At 29.2% G+C, this 23,330-nt stretch overlaps 1 protein-coding gene across 3 annotated transcripts in view; it reads right to left on the minus strand.

The window, feature by feature from the left end:
* Positions 1–23,330, minus strand: part of LOC129972865 (calcitonin gene-related peptide type 1 receptor-like) — a 275,995-nt gene that overhangs the window by 104,472 nt on the left and 148,193 nt on the right. For all 3 annotated transcript variants that reach the window (XM_056087165.1, XM_056087164.1, XM_056087166.1), the window contains exons 5-6: positions 5,936–6,030; positions 4,127–4,218 (exon numbers count right to left, since the gene is read on the minus strand). In XM_056087165.1, the coding sequence (XP_055943140.1) occupies positions 4,127–4,218; positions 5,936–6,030 (187 nt within the window). The remainder of the gene's footprint in view (positions 1–4,126; positions 4,219–5,935; positions 6,031–23,330) is intronic.

Here is a 23,330-nt window from a genome sequence, read left to right on the forward strand (position 1 = left end):
GTTTCTGCAATACAAACCGTTAAAATTAGAGCTACTAGGTTTGATAGAGATATCTCTAATCAGATAAAAATGCGAAATGTGGTGTAATTTTTTTAAATTTAAGTAAAATTAAAATTTAAATAAAATGTTGATGTTTTTCACCATAACTTCGAAAATTATTCCAGCAAGATTTTTTTTTTTAAATCTTATCATCTTAAATTTGAAATTTTGCCTTTACAACGGTTTAATTTATTTGTATTTGAAATAAATTAAAAAATATTTTAAGTTTATTTAATAACGAATATTTTACTACCATAAAGAAACCAAAATCATTTTCATTTTTGATACAAATATTTCATCCTGAATTCTTTTTTTTTTTTTTTTGATGGTGAGAGAGTTTGACTTATTTTTCTGGGTTTTTTTACATAGATTATTTTTCCTTAATGAGTAAAATTGTTTAAAAATTGCTTTCAATATACTTTTCGAAGTTTTTTGCTCTTATAGTCAGAGTTCAAAAGGAAGCAATGAAGAAATTTCAAAAAAAAATCTATTCATTTCTATAGATATCTTCCTCTAATATAATTGGTATATAAAATATATTATTGTTCTTATCAAAAAAGCATTTTCTGACTGCAGTAAAATTATTATTTTTTAATCAGATAAATTTTTTATTAATATAATATATTGCATAAATTATTAAAAATATTCTGTAGATGATAAAATGCAAAATGATTCTTTTTCCTGTAATGATAATTTTAAAAGTATGTTTAGATTTAATGATGTCAATTATCTTAATATAATTCAGATATCTTAGATATTCACAAATAATACCGAAATAATAAATTTATAAAGCTAATTGTAAGTCAATTTTTATTGAAGAAACTTCCAGAAAGAAAATAAAATTTCTTCAGAGCCTCAGTAAAATAAATAAGTTAATGAGTGTTAAAATTAGTGAATATATTTTTTTTGACTTCGAAAAAACTATAGTTGTAATAGAATTTAAAGGCATTAGTAACACATCAAGTATTTATACAAGGATTTCCGAAATGAGCATAAATAACCCTAATGTATACGCTTTTTGCATAATTTACTTTAAAAAAATACTCTGTATAAATGTTTTTTCTGTTAAAGATGTTTAACTAGCACCTTTTCTCCTTAAAAAATATTTGCGTTTTTTTTCACATTAAATGGGAATGTTTTCTCCTTCTTCAAATGCTTTAAATGACAATTAATTGTATCAGTGCATTCTAAAATTAGACTTCGAGTTAATAAAAGAAAAAAAATGCATTGCTAATTTTTATAGACGAAAGATTTATTTTATCCAGCAGGGACTAATTCTTTGCTATACAAAAAATAGAATTTCAAAGCTCTGTTTGCATTTTTCTTTTTTACTAGACGTCCAAATTGAGCATACTTTGGTTTTTTCTCTATTAGGAAAAGAATGTTTCAGCCATACATTTACGATTTTTTTCTTGCTATAAAAAGCAAATTACGAATATTTAATACACCTTTATTCTTACGAATAATAAAATAATTTTGTCTGATTTATTTAAAAAATGCATTTGTGTCTCAATCAATAACTATGTATCGATAATGGTATCTTCTGCGTTTGCTCAAGTACACTGATGAGAAATCTGTAATTTTTTAAAAATTATATTTAGTATCATTAGAAGTAAAAATATTTCACACCAAATAAAATCTTCCTAATTAACTTTTTCTACTTCCTAAATAAACTATATTTTTCTAGTTTCTTTTTCTCAACGTTAAGCATTTAGATAGAAAGGAAAAAAAAGATGACTTCAGCAGGAAGCTAGAAAACTTTTATCTAAACTTTTAATACGCTCAAATATACTTTAAAAAGAAAGCGAAATTAGTTTCGTTTACTTTGCTTTTAGTTCGAAAAAACAACCTCGAGGATTTTGATATGGAAAAAAAAACTGCAATAAAAGTCTAATTAAAACAAAACAAAATATTTAAGTAGGCCTGAACAAACAATCCACAATTCTGATCAGGAAATACATCAACACAGATAATTTAATTTTCATTTAATTTCAATCCAAGAAAAATAAAACAATCCTCTTATTGTAAAGCTTAATCAGTTAATATTCTAATAATTGTACTTATTAAATCAAGTTTTAACCAAAAATGATATGGTAGACCGATAAATAAGTTTAGCTGATACATAGTAAAATATTTATTCATACACATATGTAAATAATATAAATAATTATGAAGCACTTATGCATATTTCTAAGTAATTTTACCATGTTTAATCTATTTATCTCAGAAGTAGTCCAGACAAAATTATTATCCTACACGTACGGTCTGGTACAATTATTGTAGGAGTTTACTTCCACAGTAAATATTATTTGTCTTTTATTGATAAAGAAAATTGATTGCTGGGCAAGGAATAGTAATCTCGTGGTATCTTGAAAAATATCACATATCAATATAAAGAGCATATTTTTTTTTTAAAAAATCTACATAGAATATCTATTTTCGACTAACAGCTGCAATTAATTCACTAATACTGACAGAATGTACCAAATAGCATCACCTTAGATATTTTCATATATCGTTCATTTAAAACATCCATATAGCTACCGAATCCACTTGTGAGTGTTATAAAACATTTATCATGCCGGCAGTATTCAAAACACTTCAAAGTTTTACAGTGACGTTAAGGATAGAAATATTTCCAAATGAAATGACCTGGATCATCTCCGTGTTTTGTGATCAAAAAATTCATAATATTAAACTATTAAACCAGAAATCAGAACAGAAGAGACATTTTTTTTGTAGCAGATCAGATTTCATCTTTCTGCTATTTCAAGTGCTTCATATCAAAGATTCTAACTATGGGGGAGTGGACGATCTACTGATTTATGATACTAGCTACCCTCGCATCAATATTTATGAAACTGACTCAGGACTTTAACCAATCAGATGGAATAGAGGGATAAGAAGCAAAATATCAAAGGTCAAAATAAGAAACTTATTGTAATACCGGGTTTACATTCGGGCAGTTATAAGACTGGCCAGTACGCAGCGCATGCGTAGAAAGGATGAAAAATGCTGTTCGTTCAATGGCCAATAATTGCCCCGATGGAACAACAACCTGCCGCTGTATAGTATTTTTTATTTTTCTTACTGCGCATGCATTTGTAGAATTTGAATTTTTTTTGGCGTGAAAAAGTCAATCACTTATCATACATTAATTCTAACATTTTTATTCTTTTTTTTTTCTGATGATGAGGATAAATTCGATAAGACAATAAAATGCTCAAATAAATATCAGAAAACCCCTTCTCGATAATCAACCATCAAGTAAAACTTTGTGAATAATTTTGAGATAAGTGCCAAATATATACAAAGGAAATAAAGCGCAAATATGTACAAAGAGTTACTGAGATAATACATCAATAGTATGAGCAAAGAGATAGCAAATTAAATAATGTAGGTTATTAAATCAGTTACTTCGATTGCCTGAATTTGGTGCATCCCATATCAAAATTAAATCTTGCGATATAACGCATTGTTATTTTGGAATATGTTACCTCTTTCCTGGATTAAAAAAGCAAGAAAATTTACCAGAAATTTCTTTGATTTAGCGCTAAACTCAATTCCTTGGTAAACCGTATTGTTATCCTATAAAAAAACGTAGTAATTCGAGAGAATTAATAAGTGTAAAAAGTTGCACCATTATCTTAAATACAATCGGGGTTTTTTCTCGTGGTCTGAGCTAATACAGACGACTTCATTCATGCCATATAAACCGATTTCATGTAATTATGAAACAACTACCAGAGCAAAGGGTCACTAGAGAATTCACACATTATATTATTGCAAAACTTGCAGAATTTAAGAAAACGGTATATATATAAATTCCCGTCGACCAAGAATGTTGGCGCAAATCATTTCCGTCAAAACTAAAAAATGACGCCAAACACCACGATTTTTCGCCATTAATGGGATAAACTATGCACCAAATACATGGTTGTCTCTTTAATAAATTACTCGCGTTTCTATAAATAGGAGTTTAGTTCTAATAGTAATTTCTTTCAATTTCCATGCCAACTTTACTGATCGGCGGGATTTTACATATGTACCGAAGGAAGTTTAATATTTTTGAGCATTGTTAACTTACTTGTATGTTGAAAATATGAACAGAGCTGGAAGGAGGAATAAGATAGAGATGGCGTACGTTGCAATGTGAAAATGCTGAAGTCGACGCATTCTCTGAAAAATAAAAATACAATTTATCAATCCTGATCCATTATTTTATAATTAAATATATATATTTTTTAACACTTTCGCTGCAACGACTCACACCCAATATTCGGGTCCTCTCTCTAGTTAGATGATCCCTTCTTTGCTGTCTCTTGACTGTACTAGAGAAGGGTTCATCTAATAACATAGATGGTTTGGTACAATTACATATTATCTGTAACGCACTGGCGCGTCATGCGACAGTCAATGTGTTAAAAAAGACTTTACAGAATTCGCCTATAAATTGTCTATAAATATTTTAACCTTTTGACTATCAATTTTTTAAAAACTACTTTTATTTAGAAATATTTAAGCTGATTTTAAAAATTTATTTGGATGCATATGTCCCGTTGGTATCTAAAGGGTTAACATTTCCAGGACCGAATGATAGAAGATATGAAGAAAGTAGCAAAGAGAAAAAACAATACATTCAGAAGAATACTGGATATCTTATAAAAAATATAGTATAATAGAGACAGAGTATTTTGTACAAAAAGTAACGATTTTTTTTCGTAATGTTATTTCTATTATACAAAATTTCAAAAATATTAAAAAAAAGCAAAATTTTAAATATCATTACAAGAATATCACTTGATTTAAGATATTATTTTAAGAAAAATTTGAAAGATAATAATGATTAAAATTATAAAATAAAAATAATTATTTTCAAAGCACTGAATCAATACAATAACTGTAAATATAATACAATAAAAAAGATGTTAATATTCTATGTTTATCGTAGATGTAAAATATGCATTCGATAATATTTTAAAAATTGCACATGCAATAATATTAAAAATAATTTAAACTGCAAAAATATTATAAATCCTAAATGCACGTATTGCTGAAAAAATAATTTTAAAAACATTTTTGATACATCATACAAACAGTATTTTTAACCCTAATTTATTTTGCAATATCACTTTTTTCTATATTCTCTTTAAGTTTGAAATGAAAAGGTAAATTTTCATATGTATTGACAGAAACATTTCAATTTTTAACGTTGTATTGACATTTTGTCAGTTTTCATGACGTTTATTTTTCTTGGTTATTGATAATTATTCTAACATTGTTTTTACAATAACGAACTCTTAATGCTGAGTAAAAAAAAAAAAAAAAAAAAAAAAAAAAAAAAAAAAAAAACACGTCTTAAATTATGTATGATGAAATTCATATAAATTATTTTATTTATAAAAATGTTTAAAAATTTTTGTGTATCTTTGAAAAATGCTATGAAGAATAAATATATTAAAAATTAACAGTTTATCAATTTGATAATATTTTATAGTTTTGATAAGCATCTTTCTTTCATTTCTAATACTAATGCGAGGAGATCCAAAATTAAGAAATCAGATGAGTGCCATAAATAGATGTATCAACATTGACACATTTCCAAAAAAAGAAACGAGAAAATCGGATAAAAAAAAATTACTGGCAATAAAATTTTATCGTGATTTTTGTTTAAAAGAATAAAGTTGTAATTAAAATTGAAATCAATTTTAATTATAATTTTTTAGTCTTATGCAATGAACATCATTTCCATGGGACATTAAAAACTTCCATTGAACAGCAACATCTGATTTATTTGATTTTTTTTATTATATTATTTAAATTTCAAGTCATTTTTGAATAAAAAACACTTAATTGCGAAGAATTTTTTTTCCATAAACAAGAATATTATTTTTACCTCCACACGTCCACAACCGCTGTAATTGCTCCATTCTTTGTTCCTTTCGTTGATGTACCAAGTGCCATTTTCCCAGCACTTCTTCTCGGCATATTCTGAAATGAAATATATGAAGGCACTGAGTCTCAAAATCATTTGCATTCTTTGAAGATGTATAGTAATTTTGAGATATTTTCATTCTAAACCAAGATGCCGGTCTTTAAATTTATACACATATTAAACATTAACAAGCAGAATTCTGCTGTAATAAATTTTAAATATAACTCTTGATTGTAATCAACATATCTAAAATAAAATCCATTTTTGATATCCGTCTTTGATATTCTGAGCAGATGTTCCCAAACTGTAGGTTCCGACTCGCCAATGAATAGATAAGATCTTGATAGACGATAGATCTTATCTTGCTGAATCAAGATAAGATCTTGCGATAAGATATTGAATACATTTATTTCTTCCACAATTTGCAAAAATGCATATAAGCTGAAAATCTTTATAATGCCATATGATGGCAACACTGAAAAAAATTCAGTTCAGACTTTGCTCACGTTATCAGAAACGCACTTTCCGCACGAAAGCTCAACTTAGTTGCTGCTTTCCGTAATTTTGGAACAGTTCATTATCATTTGCGTAGATTTTTTTTTTTTTTTGCTGTGGGTCGTTTATCGCTATAAATTGTTCATTGATCAATATAGACAATGTGGATTACAATATTTAAAGTATTTCGGAACTTCTGACTAAAAATTAAATTTTTATCAAATCTAATATGTATAAAATAAAAATATGTTTAATTAAAATATTTATAAAATTAAGGCATGTATAATCCATTGCGCTTAAGGTAATTATAAAAACTATTGTAATTTATAAACTTATCAAAATATTAAATAAATTCCTTTTTTAAAACAATGCAACAAAATCTTTAAAAATTAGTTTTTGACAGACAATTCTTTAGTAAATATTGTTACAAAATTACTTTAAATTATATAAAAAAAAACAAATAAAAATAAAATTTATTTTAAATAATGCATAATTTTTTTCAATACACTGTATTTACCAAATACTTTATTCAATATCTAAATAATTTTCATTTTTAAATTTGATATAAATTATACAATTATTATTCTTTCAATGAGCGAGAAACCAGTAATTAAATAAGAACAATTAAAGCTTTACAAATACTAGAAAGGGAACAAGAATTTGGTTCAATGTTATAAGAACATAATAATATTGAATTTTCTATCAGTTACTATTTTAGAAGGAATTTTTTTTTAATCAAGAGTAAAAAAGTTATTTAGTTTAAAATGCACTTTAAACTTAAAGAATAAATTCATAAAAAAAATCAAAATAACATTTTGAAAAAGTTATGAAAATACCAAACTTAGATAATAATTTTAAAAATAAAAATAATGAATTATATTATTGAGTTTTTAATATATACCAGCTGTCAATCTCATATTCTTATTTTATATATAAAATCTATTTCTTTTACTGTACATTTTTCTAATACGATATTATTAAAGAACAGTGTACACTATTGTACTGAGGAAAGAGTGGAAACACGAGAAATAGTTCGCTATTTCTTATCAGTTCAATCCTTTTCTATTCATAAAACAGTGTGAAATATGGCAGTATAGAACAGATAATTTTTGATACTCGATTTAAAAAAAAATTATGCATAAAACTGTTTTGATTATAATAAAAATCACTGGTATACATACATTTTTATTACAAAACATTTAATATATGTATTGCATATAAATTATATATCGTGCAAAAATTAAAGAGTTAATGATATTTATGTAGAATTCCTTTGAGATATTGTCAATTCAGGAGCTTTCAAGGAAGTTCCAAAAATGCATGTAGGTTGTACATACTGTACATATATTTTTTTTTTATAGATGGTACATAGAATTTAGGTATTTTACGAGTCTAGGGACTGCATACTATTTAATCACTGCATAGTGCTATTCGGTATTATACAGTAGTACTAAATAGTACTGCAAGTGATATTTAATTTCATATTTCAAAACATTTTCAGCAGGTTGATTATTTATTTATGGTAAATCATTTTTATTTTGTTAATTTTGTAAAGATACATTGGCTTTCATTTAACAATTAAGATTCCAAACAACCCAGCATCCACATTTCTATATAATATTATTGTAGTTGATGCTCGAGATTTATAAATGTTCTAATAACTAAGTGATCGCAATGAACATCTATACAAATCTGAACAATTATACTTGATAAAGCATTAATATATGCAAATATTTTGTAATTCAAATATTAGGATAATTAAAGACTTATAATCGATTTGCCTGAGTTCCTCTTTCAGCTAAGTATTCCTATTTAGCTACCTATTTGGAAGTTTCAGTTACTGATTACAATTTAGTTTAGTTTAGTTACGCTAACGTACCGTTTTAAAGCAACAGTAGGGATATCTTGGGTTGAACCTCGCATTTCTGAACTTCCATATAACATCGTCGTCATCTGAGATGGCACACCCTCTCCAAACTTCCGCACCACACCAATGGGAAGACATTGAGCCCCGTCTGGTTTAACGTGTATCCGACCCACTTTCACAAAGGTTCTTCAGTAAAATCAGGTCTCAAACTTCGAGCCCTCCGGTCCCGAAGACGAGACCTTACTACCAGGCCAAAACGAGCCCGACAATAAATATTTTATCAGATTAATCGGATATCATTTTAAGTGAAATAAGAATCCGTGGAATACTTGAGATATTTATATGCTCTAAGTAAGTTTGCTCCGAATTACAGCATTCATGAATGAAAGGTCAAATTTTCCATATAAATTTAAACTTATGAGGGAATTTAATTATAAACCTGAGGTTAATAAAATAAAAATTATTAAAAATACAATCATTCGACGTATATTCGACGACCAAATGAAGTAGTTAATTTTGGTAACACTATATAGTTAATAGGAGGGGAGTACGTTATTTCTTACTGTATTAAAAATTTAATGATAAAAAAGCACAAAAATATAACTATTATAATTCTTGCAAAAATATAGGAATAAAAATTTATAGTTTTTGAATGTGGTATTTTATAGAATCTTTATATATGGTCTAAATGATATGAACAAATATAGACATTTTATATCAATGAATACCAATTTTCGTATTAAAATTAAGCATTTCATTAAATTACATTTATGCGTAATCTTTAAAAGAAAGAAATAATATGGTTTTATCTTTTTATAGATGACTTTACAGTATAAAGTTTCTTTTTCAACTAAACATATGCATCTACTTTTGAAACACTACACATGTTTCTGAAAACTATCAAGAAGTGAAATTTTGCTGACTTGATATTTTTTCCTTCATATTTTCGTATGACCATAATTCAAAATTATCAGTCAAAAAGAAAAAAAAAAAAGTGAAAAATGTTTTCAAAAGTCAAATATAGCATTATGCTCGGGAATTTCCTTTCCTCTCATACAATATGCTATATTTTTATTTAATCTAATATTACCTAACGATAAACTTGACATACATAAATATTACATCTGTCGTTCTGAATACACCTCGCAGAAACAAAACGCAAGTGCATAGCGATCAGATAGTCATAAATTGGCTTTTAATCTCTTTCAGAGTCAAACACCTTATCTTGCATTTACCATTCGGGTTGAAAATTAAAGAAATTGCTCTCGGTTGCCTCGAAAGCGAAAGAGATGATTTGTGATCAACGAATGTTCTTTTGAGATAATGTTATTTTCACAAGTAATGATTTTAACATGAGAGAAAATTAGTCACTCTCCCAAATGGTTGATTAATCTAATATTGCGCTCGAAATGAAGGTCCCCCCGAAGCATTTACAGTTCCGATTGCATCGACGAAACGAAATGCAATTAAGATTTCTTAATTAACTTCTCTATACTATTTGTCGTATGTTGCAACATTCTTTTCATTTTACACACGTTTTGAGCAGCTCAATTCAATTTGCGCTAATAAATGCTTTGATTCTTGGTGGAATTCATCTCTTCTTTTTTTTGTTGTTGTTTAGAAGTTTTCATATTTTTTATGCCTAGCCAGGGAAATAACCCAAATGAGTGTTCGAAATATCAAATTAAGGAAAATACAAAAATGGATTAACGCCTCGATGTCTAAATATTTGGCGATCATTATATATATTTTTTTCTATTTTTCTTCTACAAAAAGAAGTAAATGAATATAGAGATATATAATTAATTTTATATAAAAGTTAAATAATTATTTTTATAAAAGAATACGCAGTTATATCACTCTAATTCGGCATATTTCATCCGAAAGACTCCCAAAAAAAAGTAAAAAGCGAAAATTGGAGGAAATTTATTTTAAAAATACATTTTAAAGGAAAGATTTATGTTTATTGGATGAAGTATAAGAAATTGTACAAAGTCAATAGCATATACCAAAGGTTAAATTTCTTTTTGATTGTGCGAACCACCCATTTCGTAAGTAAATACTTTAAACGCCATTAAATAAATACACAAATTTATATTACATATTGCTCATATGTGTCACTAATGAGTAATGCTTAATAAATAATGAGTAATGCTTAAAAAATATGAATACATTATTTATAATATGCGGAATTTTGCTGTTTTACTGTCAGTTCTTAAGTATGAAAGTTTATGAAAATTCAAAAACACACGATCAAGATTCAAATTAAAAAAAAAAAAAAAAACCATTGAAATTTTTGTTATTGCTTGTGCCTCACTGGAAAGCAAATGTCGAGGTTAAAATTTGACAATTTCAAGTCCATTTCTATTTTCCGTTTGTTTCTAAAATTATATTTGAAAATACTGAAAATATATTATTATTATATTTGAAAATACTGAAAATATATTATTATTATATTTGAAAATACTGAAAATATATTATTATTATATTTGAAAATACTGAAAATATATTATTATTATATTTGAAAATACTGAGAAAGCATGCCCAACTAAATAAATGATGGGAAGTCCCATCAACTGCTGAATATTATTGCCGAATATTTATTTAGAACAGGGCCAATGTCGTTTTTCTGAAAAAGAAATTATAGATTCCGATTACATGATAGTTCAAGTAACGGACGGATCTTTGTAATTTGTAAGTTCTCTCATTTTCTTTATATAATCTTCTCTGAAAGGATTTTTAAATCGTATTTCGTATGTAGTTTTCAAAAATTAGTGTTAAATCAAAAAAAGGCCTCTTATCGACCCACTAATATATGTGGCTCATAGGTTGGAAACCAATGCTATATTTATAAATATTACAAAATTTGAGCAACAGATATTTGTTAACCTTGGCTATTGATTTTGATATGCAGCGGCATGGTTTCCCTTAACAACCCCCAATCTATTATTATTTTTCCATTTGTCGACCATTAATCGGCTTTATAGACTCGTGTTTTTCTTCATACTGCCAAGTTATATGTTGATCTGGATTTAAGGAAACTGTTATATAACAGCAAACACAAAATGAAACAAAACAGTAAAAAGTTGTATTTCTTCATCAGTAGGAAGGAAAATAAGTACTATATAACACATGATCGTTTTGTATATATGTCAATAATATTAATTAAATTTTGTTAAATATCACTTGAAACAGCGCAATATTCACAAGCTATACCTCCTCCTCTAAGGAAGAGAGCACTGTACTTTTTCCGAATGGTAAGGTTTATTCAATGATGATTATCGAAGTGAAGAAAAGACTGCCATTCCAGGCTTCACCCACAAACATCAGAAGACATACAGCACGCCATTAGATAAAACTGTCTTTTATTCGCCAGCGAGCCTTTGTATCGCCAAACGTAAACTTCCAGAAAACACAAATGCTCTGCATTAAATAACAGTATTGGACAGAAAGGTAACTTAAGTTGGCGTATTTTAATCGATATAAGCAATCTAACTGAACAATCAAAGCATCCACAAATACGATACGATGCGTTGTAAGGATATCGATTTTATCATCATTGTTCTCGGAGGTAAATAAACCGATTCATGGTTGTGCTTTAATTACGTTTAGCTTTTTTTTTTCTTTCATTATTACCTTATTAATAGGTATTGTTCAATTATATCGTTAGAGATTTTTTTAAATATTTTTTTGTGTCTCAAGAGAATAAAATTAATGTTATTCTCTTTTCTGGCTTCCTTTTCCTAGAGGAGGAGTGATATCCAGGAAATAGTTAATATGATAGTTTGGATAAGTGGTAAATTCTTTTATGTTCGTTGATGCGAATTAAATGGATTATGAAGAAAAGATTCAGGTACCTGAGATTTACGTTTTTTTTAAAGGAATAATATCGGATTCTAGTCTAGTCAAAAGTATTATTGAAACATTTGCTATTCCCTTACAGAACTATAAATTTACCACAAAATAAGGAATTAAAGTAAAAAAAAATAATACTATAATTAAAAATAATAAAAAGGCGGACATTTAAAAAAAATAAAATCCAAATAGGCGTAGGCTTATCTAGAATTATACTCGAGAATTTAATAGTAATGTCAGGTTAGAGGAAACTGTGCTGCTACAAACTCAAATAGTATGATATCTCTGGGAAAAATCATTTTGGAATATCCGTATTTTTTTTTGGACATGTATATGATTTGGGTTAAAATTTGCTAAACAGTTATAGATCTATTATTTAAACACTTGATATCATCTTGTTTTGACCATTATTATGTAATAATCAGCAATCTTAAAAAAATTTCAATGATTATCATAAATAAAATGGAAAATATTTTTAAAATCTTAAAATAGAGAATTAAGGAAAGAAAAAAAAAAAACATTCTCAAATCAGCAATAAATAGGTTTATGACAAATAAAGGACCGAATATTAAACATTGACATTTTTAAAACAATTACAATCAGTTACACACAAAAATAAAAAGAAACATTCCAATATCTTTCCTGTTGTAAATATTTCATGCGTGAACTTTTTGCGATACGAAAAACATCTTACTTATAATCAAAACACCTTATCCATAAAGTCTTACACAATCAATGATATTTAATGCAGAAATGAGTGTTCTTTGAATTCATTGATTGTTTATGGCAATGGTGGCTAACAAACACTATCTTTGCTGCATCCTCACAAAAAACGAAATTAGGGAAGGTCCTGGAATCTTGGTAGCCAAATTAAGGGTAAATCAATGCAATCGACCCGTCCAATTCAGCATTTTTGAATTAAAATATGAAATATCAACAATTATTTTATTCTTTGCATTAATTTTAAAGTTAGCATCTATCTAGCAAGAAGAATACAGAAAGAAATGATTCGTATTAAAAGAAAAAAATAAGCCCAATGCTAAAACTATTTAAAAATAAAATTTTAAAGTTGACATTTAGAAAATAAATCATTACTTATACTTGTATGGGAAACTGACAGAACAGAACGTGATGTTCTAAAGCAACCAGGGAAATTCTAAAGAGTAGGAAATGACATTTTATCTCAAACAATTTATGATAAATCACGAAATGCATCTTTTTCAAGAATGCTTTCGTGTCGTGCAGTACCAATACGTGGATGAAAGGGCATAAGATAAATGCATTAGGAATTCAAATCTTTATGTCATTACAGCAGTGTCTTCCAGAAAGGGAACTAGAAACCTCTATTATTATGCGCAAACATGAATTGCCAAATCATCATAAAACAATTTCCTACGGTGTTGCTTTTTGACGCCAAAATTCTCACCAATACAGATGCTGCAAGGATAACTGAACTTTCGAAACTATCGGGGGAATTTTATTTCATTTTAAAAATAGCTGATATGTCCAATCCGGCATTACTTAGGAAAAAAATACTGTCTACCAATTTAGCGTCTAATGTTTTAATTTCATTTAAATTTCACGTCTAATAATTTAATGTCAAGTACATTTTCTACATCCTCGTATTTGTAATATAGAGAAAGTACAGAACTCGAGATTTTGACGAATCTCCACGTTTTAAACTTCCCTGAATTCGAAAAACACATTTTTGGAAAATGTCCGACTGTCTGTCTATGAGAAACATGCTTTGATCCAAACGGATAAAATTTGGTATTCGGTTTTCATGCCAAATCTGTACATTTATATCAAATTTTGATCAAAACCTGTTCAGAGGAAGTCTTTTTGCCGGCTCTTTCAATATAAGTTAACAAAATAAAATATAAAACGAAAATAATTTGATAAATAAAATTTGGTACACAGATTTAACATCTATAATAGAGACGCCAATCAAATTTTGAACCAAACCCAACAAGAGATTGACGTCTGTCGGTCTGTACTTTCAAAACGATGTAAACGCTATAACTAAAAAAAAAAGCAATGCATTTAATATTTTAAATTTATCTTAGATCTTGGACGATAATTAGTTTTGTATCACATTTTTGTTTCAATCAGCTGAGAAAAACTTGTCTAAAACACGCATTTGTTTTTATTATACTATTAACGGCATGCCAGGATTAATCGCCAAAACAATTCGCCAAGGATTACACGATAAATTCAGTAACAATGATCAATCATCCTTTATTATTAATAACTATCGAAATAAGATATTATAATTATCGAACGCTAATGCCATGTAAAGTGTTGATATTGTTACGTACTTACTACTTCAGTTGGGATTCTTTTACGATTTGATGATCGATGTTGGAAAAAAAAAAAACAGTCCTTTAATAGAAAACGACGACGATTTAACACGAAGACACTAACACAGAGACGATGAATACACAGACGACAAATATATACAGAAGATGAACACAAGACAGTACACATCAACAAACAGTAGCTTACTATTCATAAACGATAGTAATAAAAACCACAACACACAAAGCGGCCAGACAGAATTCAACAGAAGAGGGAATCTTCGTAGATCCACTCTACGCTCACGTAGGTCTCTCCAAACGGCTGCAATTCTTCACTGTTCTTCGCTTTAGCTGTATCCAACTGCCGACACACTACTACACGACTGGCTACTCCTCAGACGACACGATGCTGCTTCCACAATAAACACAAGGACTCGGCACACAGCTCAGTTGAGCACTCGCTTGAGCTCCACATAACGCTGGTACTTCGCCGTTGCTTCGTTATCCTCTCGACGACTCCTTTCACGAGTCCAATTCCAATTCATTCCGGTTTGAGACTGTCGGCCTTTTAAAGTTCCCGGGGGGTGGGTCGAGGTTTTCGGACCAATTAGGCGTATTTCAGCTCCTATTGGAAGGATCTATAAAATTCTCGAAGTTTCCAGCAATATCCATTTTGTCACCAAATTCGTCGCAAAGTCATCAAATGGTCCGCAAGTTTGTCGCCAAGCTGTGAGATCAATGGCGCGGCACCCGATCAGCACCCACAGGGCTGCTTGTAAAACGGTCTTTCTTACGATGACACTAATCATGCTGAGGAGCAAAAATTGCAGGTTTGTAACAATATTTTTTTATTAGAGAGTATACGAGAAAGTTTTTGGAAGACCACTTCCGCTGGTAATTATTAATTTGTATTCTGATCTGTTATGCTATCCTATGCATTAATATAAATAACAAAATAAAAAGATTAATACCACAGAAATTGATACCCGAAGAAGCAATCACAAAGTGCAATAATTAATTAATTCGATTTCAATTTTATGTAATTGCTAAGAATTATGCAAAAGAGGCTGCAATATTCCTGTTTCCAGATCATGCTTTTTCCTACCCTTCGAAAGAGAAAATTAGGTGCGAGACGAATTTCCAATTTTAGAAGTAATCCTTGGAAGGGACAAAATTTAGTATGGAAATTTTCTTAGTGAGAGGGACCGAAATAAAAGAGAATTCAATCAGTCTAATGGTCTAAAATGCGGAGGCAAAAAATTCAAATGACCGAAGGAAGTATATTTCAAGACCTTACCGCCTTACTGAATAAAAGCGGGTGTTAAATTGGAAAATGCGCACTATACGTAAGAGCATTTCCGAATCAATCCGGGGGGGGAAAATAAGAGTGCGGTAGGTGTTTAATTTTCTTGGTATCATGTCTTCCTTTTTTTTTTTTTTTCTATTTCTTTTTGAAGAAAGGGGTTTACTGATTTTTTCTGGAAGAAGGCTTATATATATTTCCAAAATTATTTTATTGTCATTGTGAATTTTGGATTTATTTTAAATTTTTTACCAGCAGCTTTGTTTAAAATTTTAATGAATTCATGGAAATACGGGTTGGTCTGTAAAGCAAATAAATTATGCATAAATGTAAATAAAATTAATTAGAATGTGATTGGATTCAGGCTTCTTTTCTTTTTTCTATTGCAAATTTAATTAAATATAATTCATAAGACGTCGACATATGAATAATATGAAAGATCCAAAGAAATAAAGATTTCCCATGGTCAAAAACTATTGCGGAAAAATTTAGTATGGTATTAGTTATATCATTTCTTACAATATTCCATATCTTGTTATACTTTCAGGTTATATGATATCCCTAAATTTTCATATATTCAAAAGTTTTTATTATTTATATATTTTAAATCTATTGAGTTTAGTATAAGAAAACCCTTGAGATAATGTTTTATGTTAATTTTCAATAATTTGCGTTATTTAAAAGGAATTAAAAATGCATATCTTGCAATTGATAATGTTTACCACAAACACTGTAATAATTACTTTTTTTTAATAAAACAAACAAATGTTTTGCTTTGCTTTATATTACTTCCTTTTATATATATTAAATATAAGAACAGAAAGTAACTAAGTTATCGAAATTGCGCAATTTTTTCATTAAATCTGAAAAAAATCCTCAAAAGAATCATCTTATATGCCACAATTTAATAAAATAAGAATATTTAGCGAAAATAAATTCGCCACCATAAATTAAAGATTATTAGCTATTTATAATTTTTAATTAAAGATTAAAAGACAGATTGAACATCATCATCACAATTAAATCAATTATTGAAAAATTTAACAGTGAATAGTCCTACCTGCGTAATAAATTAAAAAAAAATATTATTAAAACAAAGAAAAATAGCATGGAAATATAATTAACATTTTTTCAAAACCTGATTATGTATTTTAAGTTGATGCAAATAAATTTTAAATAATAATCATCAAAGTTACTGATGAAAACAATGAGCATTCATTTGTTTATTAACTAAATAAAAAAAAACAAATTAAAAGCTTTGAAACAATTTTTCATGAACGTCTACTACCTAAGAAACAAGTCCATACCAAATTTAGGAATTCTAAATTTGGAGGTCTGCCTAGAATTGTATGTTAAGGGATTTACGGACAATGCATCATGGAATATGCTCGACTATAAACAATTATCACATTAAAAATATTATGATATTTTCTTTATAGTTTAAAAATGAACTGGTGTTAAAAGAACGAGAAGATTTTTTTTTTAGAAATTTAAAGTCATCTGTCTTTCCTTGTTTCTTAAATTTCATTAGGAAAAAAGGAAAGAATTCAAGCTAATTTTCTTTCAGAGCAGATTTTGATGTTATAAAAGCGATTTTAAAACGCTCAAATAAAAAAAAATATGAAATGGAGCAATATTCAATGTTCTTTTCCATCATCAACATCATACAAAAGTACAAATCATTGAAAATACTATAATTAGGAATAATTTTACTTGGAATTCTTACAGTACGCATTTGAATATTTTGTGAAGATAAAATTAAGATCTTTCAAGAAAAATCAAGTAAATGAATTTCATACATTTGATTTTCGTATTTTACCATCCATAATTTTATATTTAAAATATAGGAAACTGATAAATATAACTTAAATTGCTTTACAGAAAAAAATTAGACAACGAATTGCAATTCAATATTTTCAGAATAAGATCTTTAGTAATAAATGTGGCTAGTACTCTGTTCTCATTAACGATTCACTTGATGTTAGGAGACCAAGGCAAAGCAGCAGAATTAAGATAACTAACCTTTATTAAATGCGTAGGCTACGACGATCTGACATTTCAGATATTGGTTGGACGTGTCTGGGACAATAATAAACCCGGCATTTATTTTGATTTGCTGTTTGTTTTCATAAGAAAGAATATTGTCTCTAAATCCGAAATATAAAGATAACACTCTTATCTTGACCGAACGAAGATAGCACACGAGATGATAGGAAATATCCACAGCGTTTTCCAACAGATTCTGAGCAATATATTGTAACACAAAGATGAAAATGTGATTTAAAATAAAACAAAAAGTCTGAAATGATATTTATCTTGAGTTTCAGTAATCAGTTTTACTCTCTCATACACGAATTTTAAAAAGAGAATTTATGGTATTTGATCAAATATATATGTAACATTATTTTGTTTGAAGCAGAATGAAGATTTGAAGACATAGAACAAGCATTGGATTTTTAATTTCGTTTTATTTTCTCAGAGGAGATAGGCATGATTACATACAAGAAGACGCAGGTCGGCACAAAAGCAGAAGTAAGAAAAGGGACGAAACAAATGATCACTAGTTTTATATAACATGGGATTTCTGGCCACGTGGCGATTGAATACATGTGTTGACCGTTGTCAAGGGCAACGAAGGGATCACTTTCATTTGATACGTAGTACTTATTTTTACAAAGTAGTAGTAGCATTATTTTTACAAAGGAATTAATTAAACCGAAAGAGGAATTAGATCAAGAAATAAGAGAATGAACTTACTATGGGCTAAATTAAGATAAAGCTTTGGGAATCAATTTGGATTAAATTAAGAGTTTAAAATATCATTACATATATAAACACAAGATTTTGACGAATCCCCTCATTTCATACTTTCCTGCATTCTAAAAATATATATTTAAAAAAAAATATGCTTGCCTGTGAAGAACATAACTCAAACGCGCAAAGAGGTACAAGTGAAAAATTTTATTTATAGTTTTTACACAAAATTTCTAAATTTCTATGAAATTTTAAACAAAATATATTTAAAAAAATCTATCAATCTGGCTGTCTGCATACAAGTGAAACCATTTACTGTAAACTGTAATGAATACAAATACAATTTTTTTAATCTGTAATATAGAAATGTATTAATTGTGGAAACAGATTCGCCATAGGTTTGAAGATCTGCCGGTGTGTACTTGTGATAATTAATAATATAAGTCAATAATACATAACAATTTCAGTAAATGCAAATTGGTTCTTAGTTTTAACGATTAAAGTGTAGATTCTTTTCAAATTGTTAACCATATGTATCTACGGAAAAACTCAGCAATTCGAAACCTTGACATTGACATAAATAAATAAAATTTGGTATTTGATCTTATGACTTCGATTACAGTTCTAGGTAACTGAATGCGTCATTTTAGTCACCTTCTTTTAGATCGTTTGATAAAAGAATTTTGTTTTATTTGATTACTTGATATGTATTAATTGCATATTGCTAGTTAGATATAGTAAAACTGCTATCTTCATGCAAAAAATCGGACAGTCCTAATAATATTTCGGCAATATCAGGCGATCCATGCACATGTACCGGTCTTCTTTACTGCAATACGGAAATACATAGCTCAAGTGCGGCAGTAAAAATCTGATCACTTGTGTGTTTCGGGCCTGGCAAAAGGTCAACGGTTTTATACAAGGAAGGGGATACCTTTTTTTCAGAAATTGTGCGAGAAAACTTCGAAGGGACTATTCCCGTTGGTTAATTAATACCATTCGAATAAACACAAGCAGACAGACTAAGGTACAATGAGGGATTTGATCCGTCATTAGATATAGATCTAAAATATAAGTAATAATATAAGTGACACGGAAAACTATCATTTAAATGTAGACCATGCAAAACTATATAAAAGGACATATATACTATCCCTTAAATTAAACAGATCTAATATTTTACTGTAATTATCGCATAATAAAACTAATGTTAAAAACTTCTATCTAGCCTAGTTCTGCTTTTGAATTCATTCGCTTCCCCATGCATATTTATAGCTAGTCACAGATTAGTTTAGTTTAGTTATATTAACGTCCCGTTTGAAGCAACACTAGGGCTATTTTGTGATGGACCTCGTGATTTTGAACCGCGGTCAGATGACGAGGACGACACCTGAGCTGGCACCCCCCTCTCCACACCGCACCACGCCATCGGGAGGACGTTTGGTCATGGCGGATTTAACGTGCAACTGACCCCCTTACACGACGGTTCTTCGGTGGAAACAGGTCTCGAACTTGAAACCCTCCGGTTCCGAAGCCGAGACCTTACCACCAGGCCACCGCGGCCCAGCTAGTCACAGAAATCCCCGCGTTAATGGATTTCGTCCCAAATACGATTCGGATTTTCAATTTAGTGTAAATATGCCAAATTTTATCCATCTTCACTTTTATGTTTGCTTGCAATTCATAATTTCCGATATGTTTTTTTTAAGACACTGATATGTCTAAACCGAAAATATTGTGTTCACAATATCTTCAAAAATATATATATAATTCACAAGGCATTTTTTTTTTTTTTTGAAATTAAACTATCTAAAACGCTATAAAATAAATTTCATCCCTTCACAAGGGATCGATTGAGTGAGCCCAATTCGAAAGTTAGTGAACATGTCCATAGAAATCTACTTTAATATCCATCATAATTTTATTGATATGACGATTTCAAAAAAAATGCAGAGCTATTTTTCTGTCAACTTCGGCAATTTTTTTTTTACTTTGTTGAGTTGTATATAAATTATTTTGGCTACATAACAATGTTAGCATCCTTGACGAAACATACGCATCTATTTTCCTTGCAAAGCTTTAATATTTTATCTTGTTCAATTTTACATCAATTATGTTGGCGATGTGACATTATTGGCAAGCATACAGAGCTATTTTTCTTGCAAACTTGCCAATAAATTACTTTGCAGAATTATGCGTCAATGGTTTTAGCGACATGACATTGGTGGCATCCTCGATGAAGTATACAGAGCTATTTTTCCTACAACCTTGGCAATATTTTACTATGTTAAATTGTGCATCAATTATTTTGACGGCGTGACATTTTTGGTATCCTTGGCGAACGTGAAGTGACACATTTAAGAAAATTTCAACCATAACCATACGGATTTCAATATTAAGCGCGTAGAGGCGGCGTGGTGATACAACTATAATTAGAAATTTAGCAACAAATAGTTTGAAACTAATGTTTCACAATTTCTAAAAATTTGAGTATAAAACGTTTTGTAAATAATGGAGCTTCATGAAAGCGGATTTTAGTGTATTGAAAAAAAAAATAAGATCCAAATAGGCTATTAAAAATTGTGCAAAATATGAATGATATTAACATACAGAGTAAATAAAAAAGTCAAATCCATGCAATGTGTTATATGCAAAAACATCTAATTAACAAGATGTTATAAAAATTAAAATACATATAAGTTAAACTCATTAACAAATTTATCATTTTTAAAGAAAATATCGTTAGATAACAGCTCACGCTAATGATAATTTCTTTTTCTGCTTTGAATAAAGCTGTTTTTCTTTCCCATTTCATTGCTAATTAATGAGAAATAAATGGCTCTAAAAAAATCAGCTTTTCAGGAAATCAATAGGTCGTTAATTAGCCGTAATATTTTCTCAGACAAATTATATTCTGAGATCACTCATCAAAATTTTTCATTTTCAGATTGGAAAAAATATCTGAAATGATTTAGTTGCATTTAAATTTGTTAATTGCACTACAAAATTTAATTTAAAGGATACATGTTCTGTTTATATAATCTGTTTATGCTCGGTTATTTATATAAAGGGCAAGTAGAATTCTCTTTAACCAAGTGCGGGCAAATTGACACTCGGAGTAAATAAAGAAAAATAATTTTCTATTTATACTATTAATGATTCAATGTTTATATTAATGCTTAACACAGATTTAGAAATATCACAATGAAGTCACTGCAGCCATTTTTTTTATTCTAAGATAATTTTCATGGATTTCTTCTGACACGAGGGGTGATAAAAAAGTTTACCAGCAGCAGCATTTGGAAGGTAGAAATTATGGATGGGAATATTGTTACCCAAAGTGGAGAACAGATGGCGCTAGTTGTCTTAGACCGGTCGTTAGAGCAGATAGTGTTAGTACTGAGACCTGAAGCAGCGACAGTAATGGCAAGACGTCTAGAGTCTCGCACAGAGGTGCGAGCCGTGATGCGATTTCTATGGGCCAAGAATGGGTTCCCATCGGACATTCACAGACAAATCGTTGAAGTGTACAGGGGGCGAAGCAATGAGTAGACAACAGGTGGCGGAATGGTGTCGATCTCTTGAAGCGGGCAGAGAGATTGTTGGAAACGTTTAGGTGGGAGGTCTGGAGTTACCCCCCATATAGTTCTGATTTGGCTCCCAGTGACTATTTCCTTTTCCCGGCATTGAAGAAACACTTAACCCAAACAAGGTTCATATCAGATGCTGAGAACTGGCTCAATAGCTAGGGACCTGATTATTACCAAGACGGGTTAAACAATTGGATCCAGAGATGTGATAAATGCCTCAACAGGTTTGGTGATTATGTAGAGAAGTGACCGTCACATATGTCTCTTAATTACTATTTGTATGCGTGTGTCTATTGTTGATAAAGCATTTTCCTTTGCCTTGTAAACTTTTTTTGGATCACCTCTCGTATATCTATCGTAAAATTCAAGGCACTGAAAGATGGAAAGGCAAATGTCTTCTTTGATAAATAAGCATGACATTTTATTTTTTCTAGCTATACACGAGTGTCTGACACAATACACTTTACGAAATTACCATTAATAGATTTTTATATTATACGTACTTCGTATACGAGAAAATGAAGGAAAAGTAATATAATTGTCAAAATATTCGAAATTTGCCGAAACTTCACACTTAAGACTTCTCCAAGTCCGAAAACCGCAGTGTTGGAATCATACTTGTGATCACGATAACCTGAAAAGATTTTACACTCGAAGGATGAAATTCGGCATGCCATTTTTTTTTTTTTTTTTTGCCTCGAAATTGTAGATTTTTACCGAATTTTGAAATGAATTTGGACTTTGGAAATGTTCCTGCTGGAGTGCATTCAACAAAATAACTATACAAGGGAGTTTATTGCTAAAATTTTAGCTCTCTAATAATTTTTGGTTTCATTCGATCAAAAGGTGTGATCTTGAGGGTGATTCACATTTAGTTAAATTTCAAACTAAGTGCCCCGCATCAACAAAGCTAAGATTCTTATAAAAGATTTTATAAATCAATAAACTTGATTCTCATGACATCAGCTCATACATTTTATATACAGTGTCACGTTCTTAATTTATGTAATCTTCATTGAACTTCTCTTGTCTTAAAAAATGTCATACATTCGAAAATAAAGGAAATCATTTCAGATATTCTGAATCTCTTAAGATATTGTGAACTATATTATGTGGCTTGAAAACTTTAATACTAACCACTTTTGGCGACCAGCTAGTCTGTCTGTGATTGGTTATTTTTAATATTATTTAAACC

Source organism: Argiope bruennichi, chromosome 6, assembly GCF_947563725.1.
Source record: "Argiope bruennichi chromosome 6, qqArgBrue1.1, whole genome shotgun sequence".
NCBI classification, from domain to species: domain Eukaryota; kingdom Metazoa; phylum Arthropoda; class Arachnida; order Araneae; family Araneidae; genus Argiope; species Argiope bruennichi.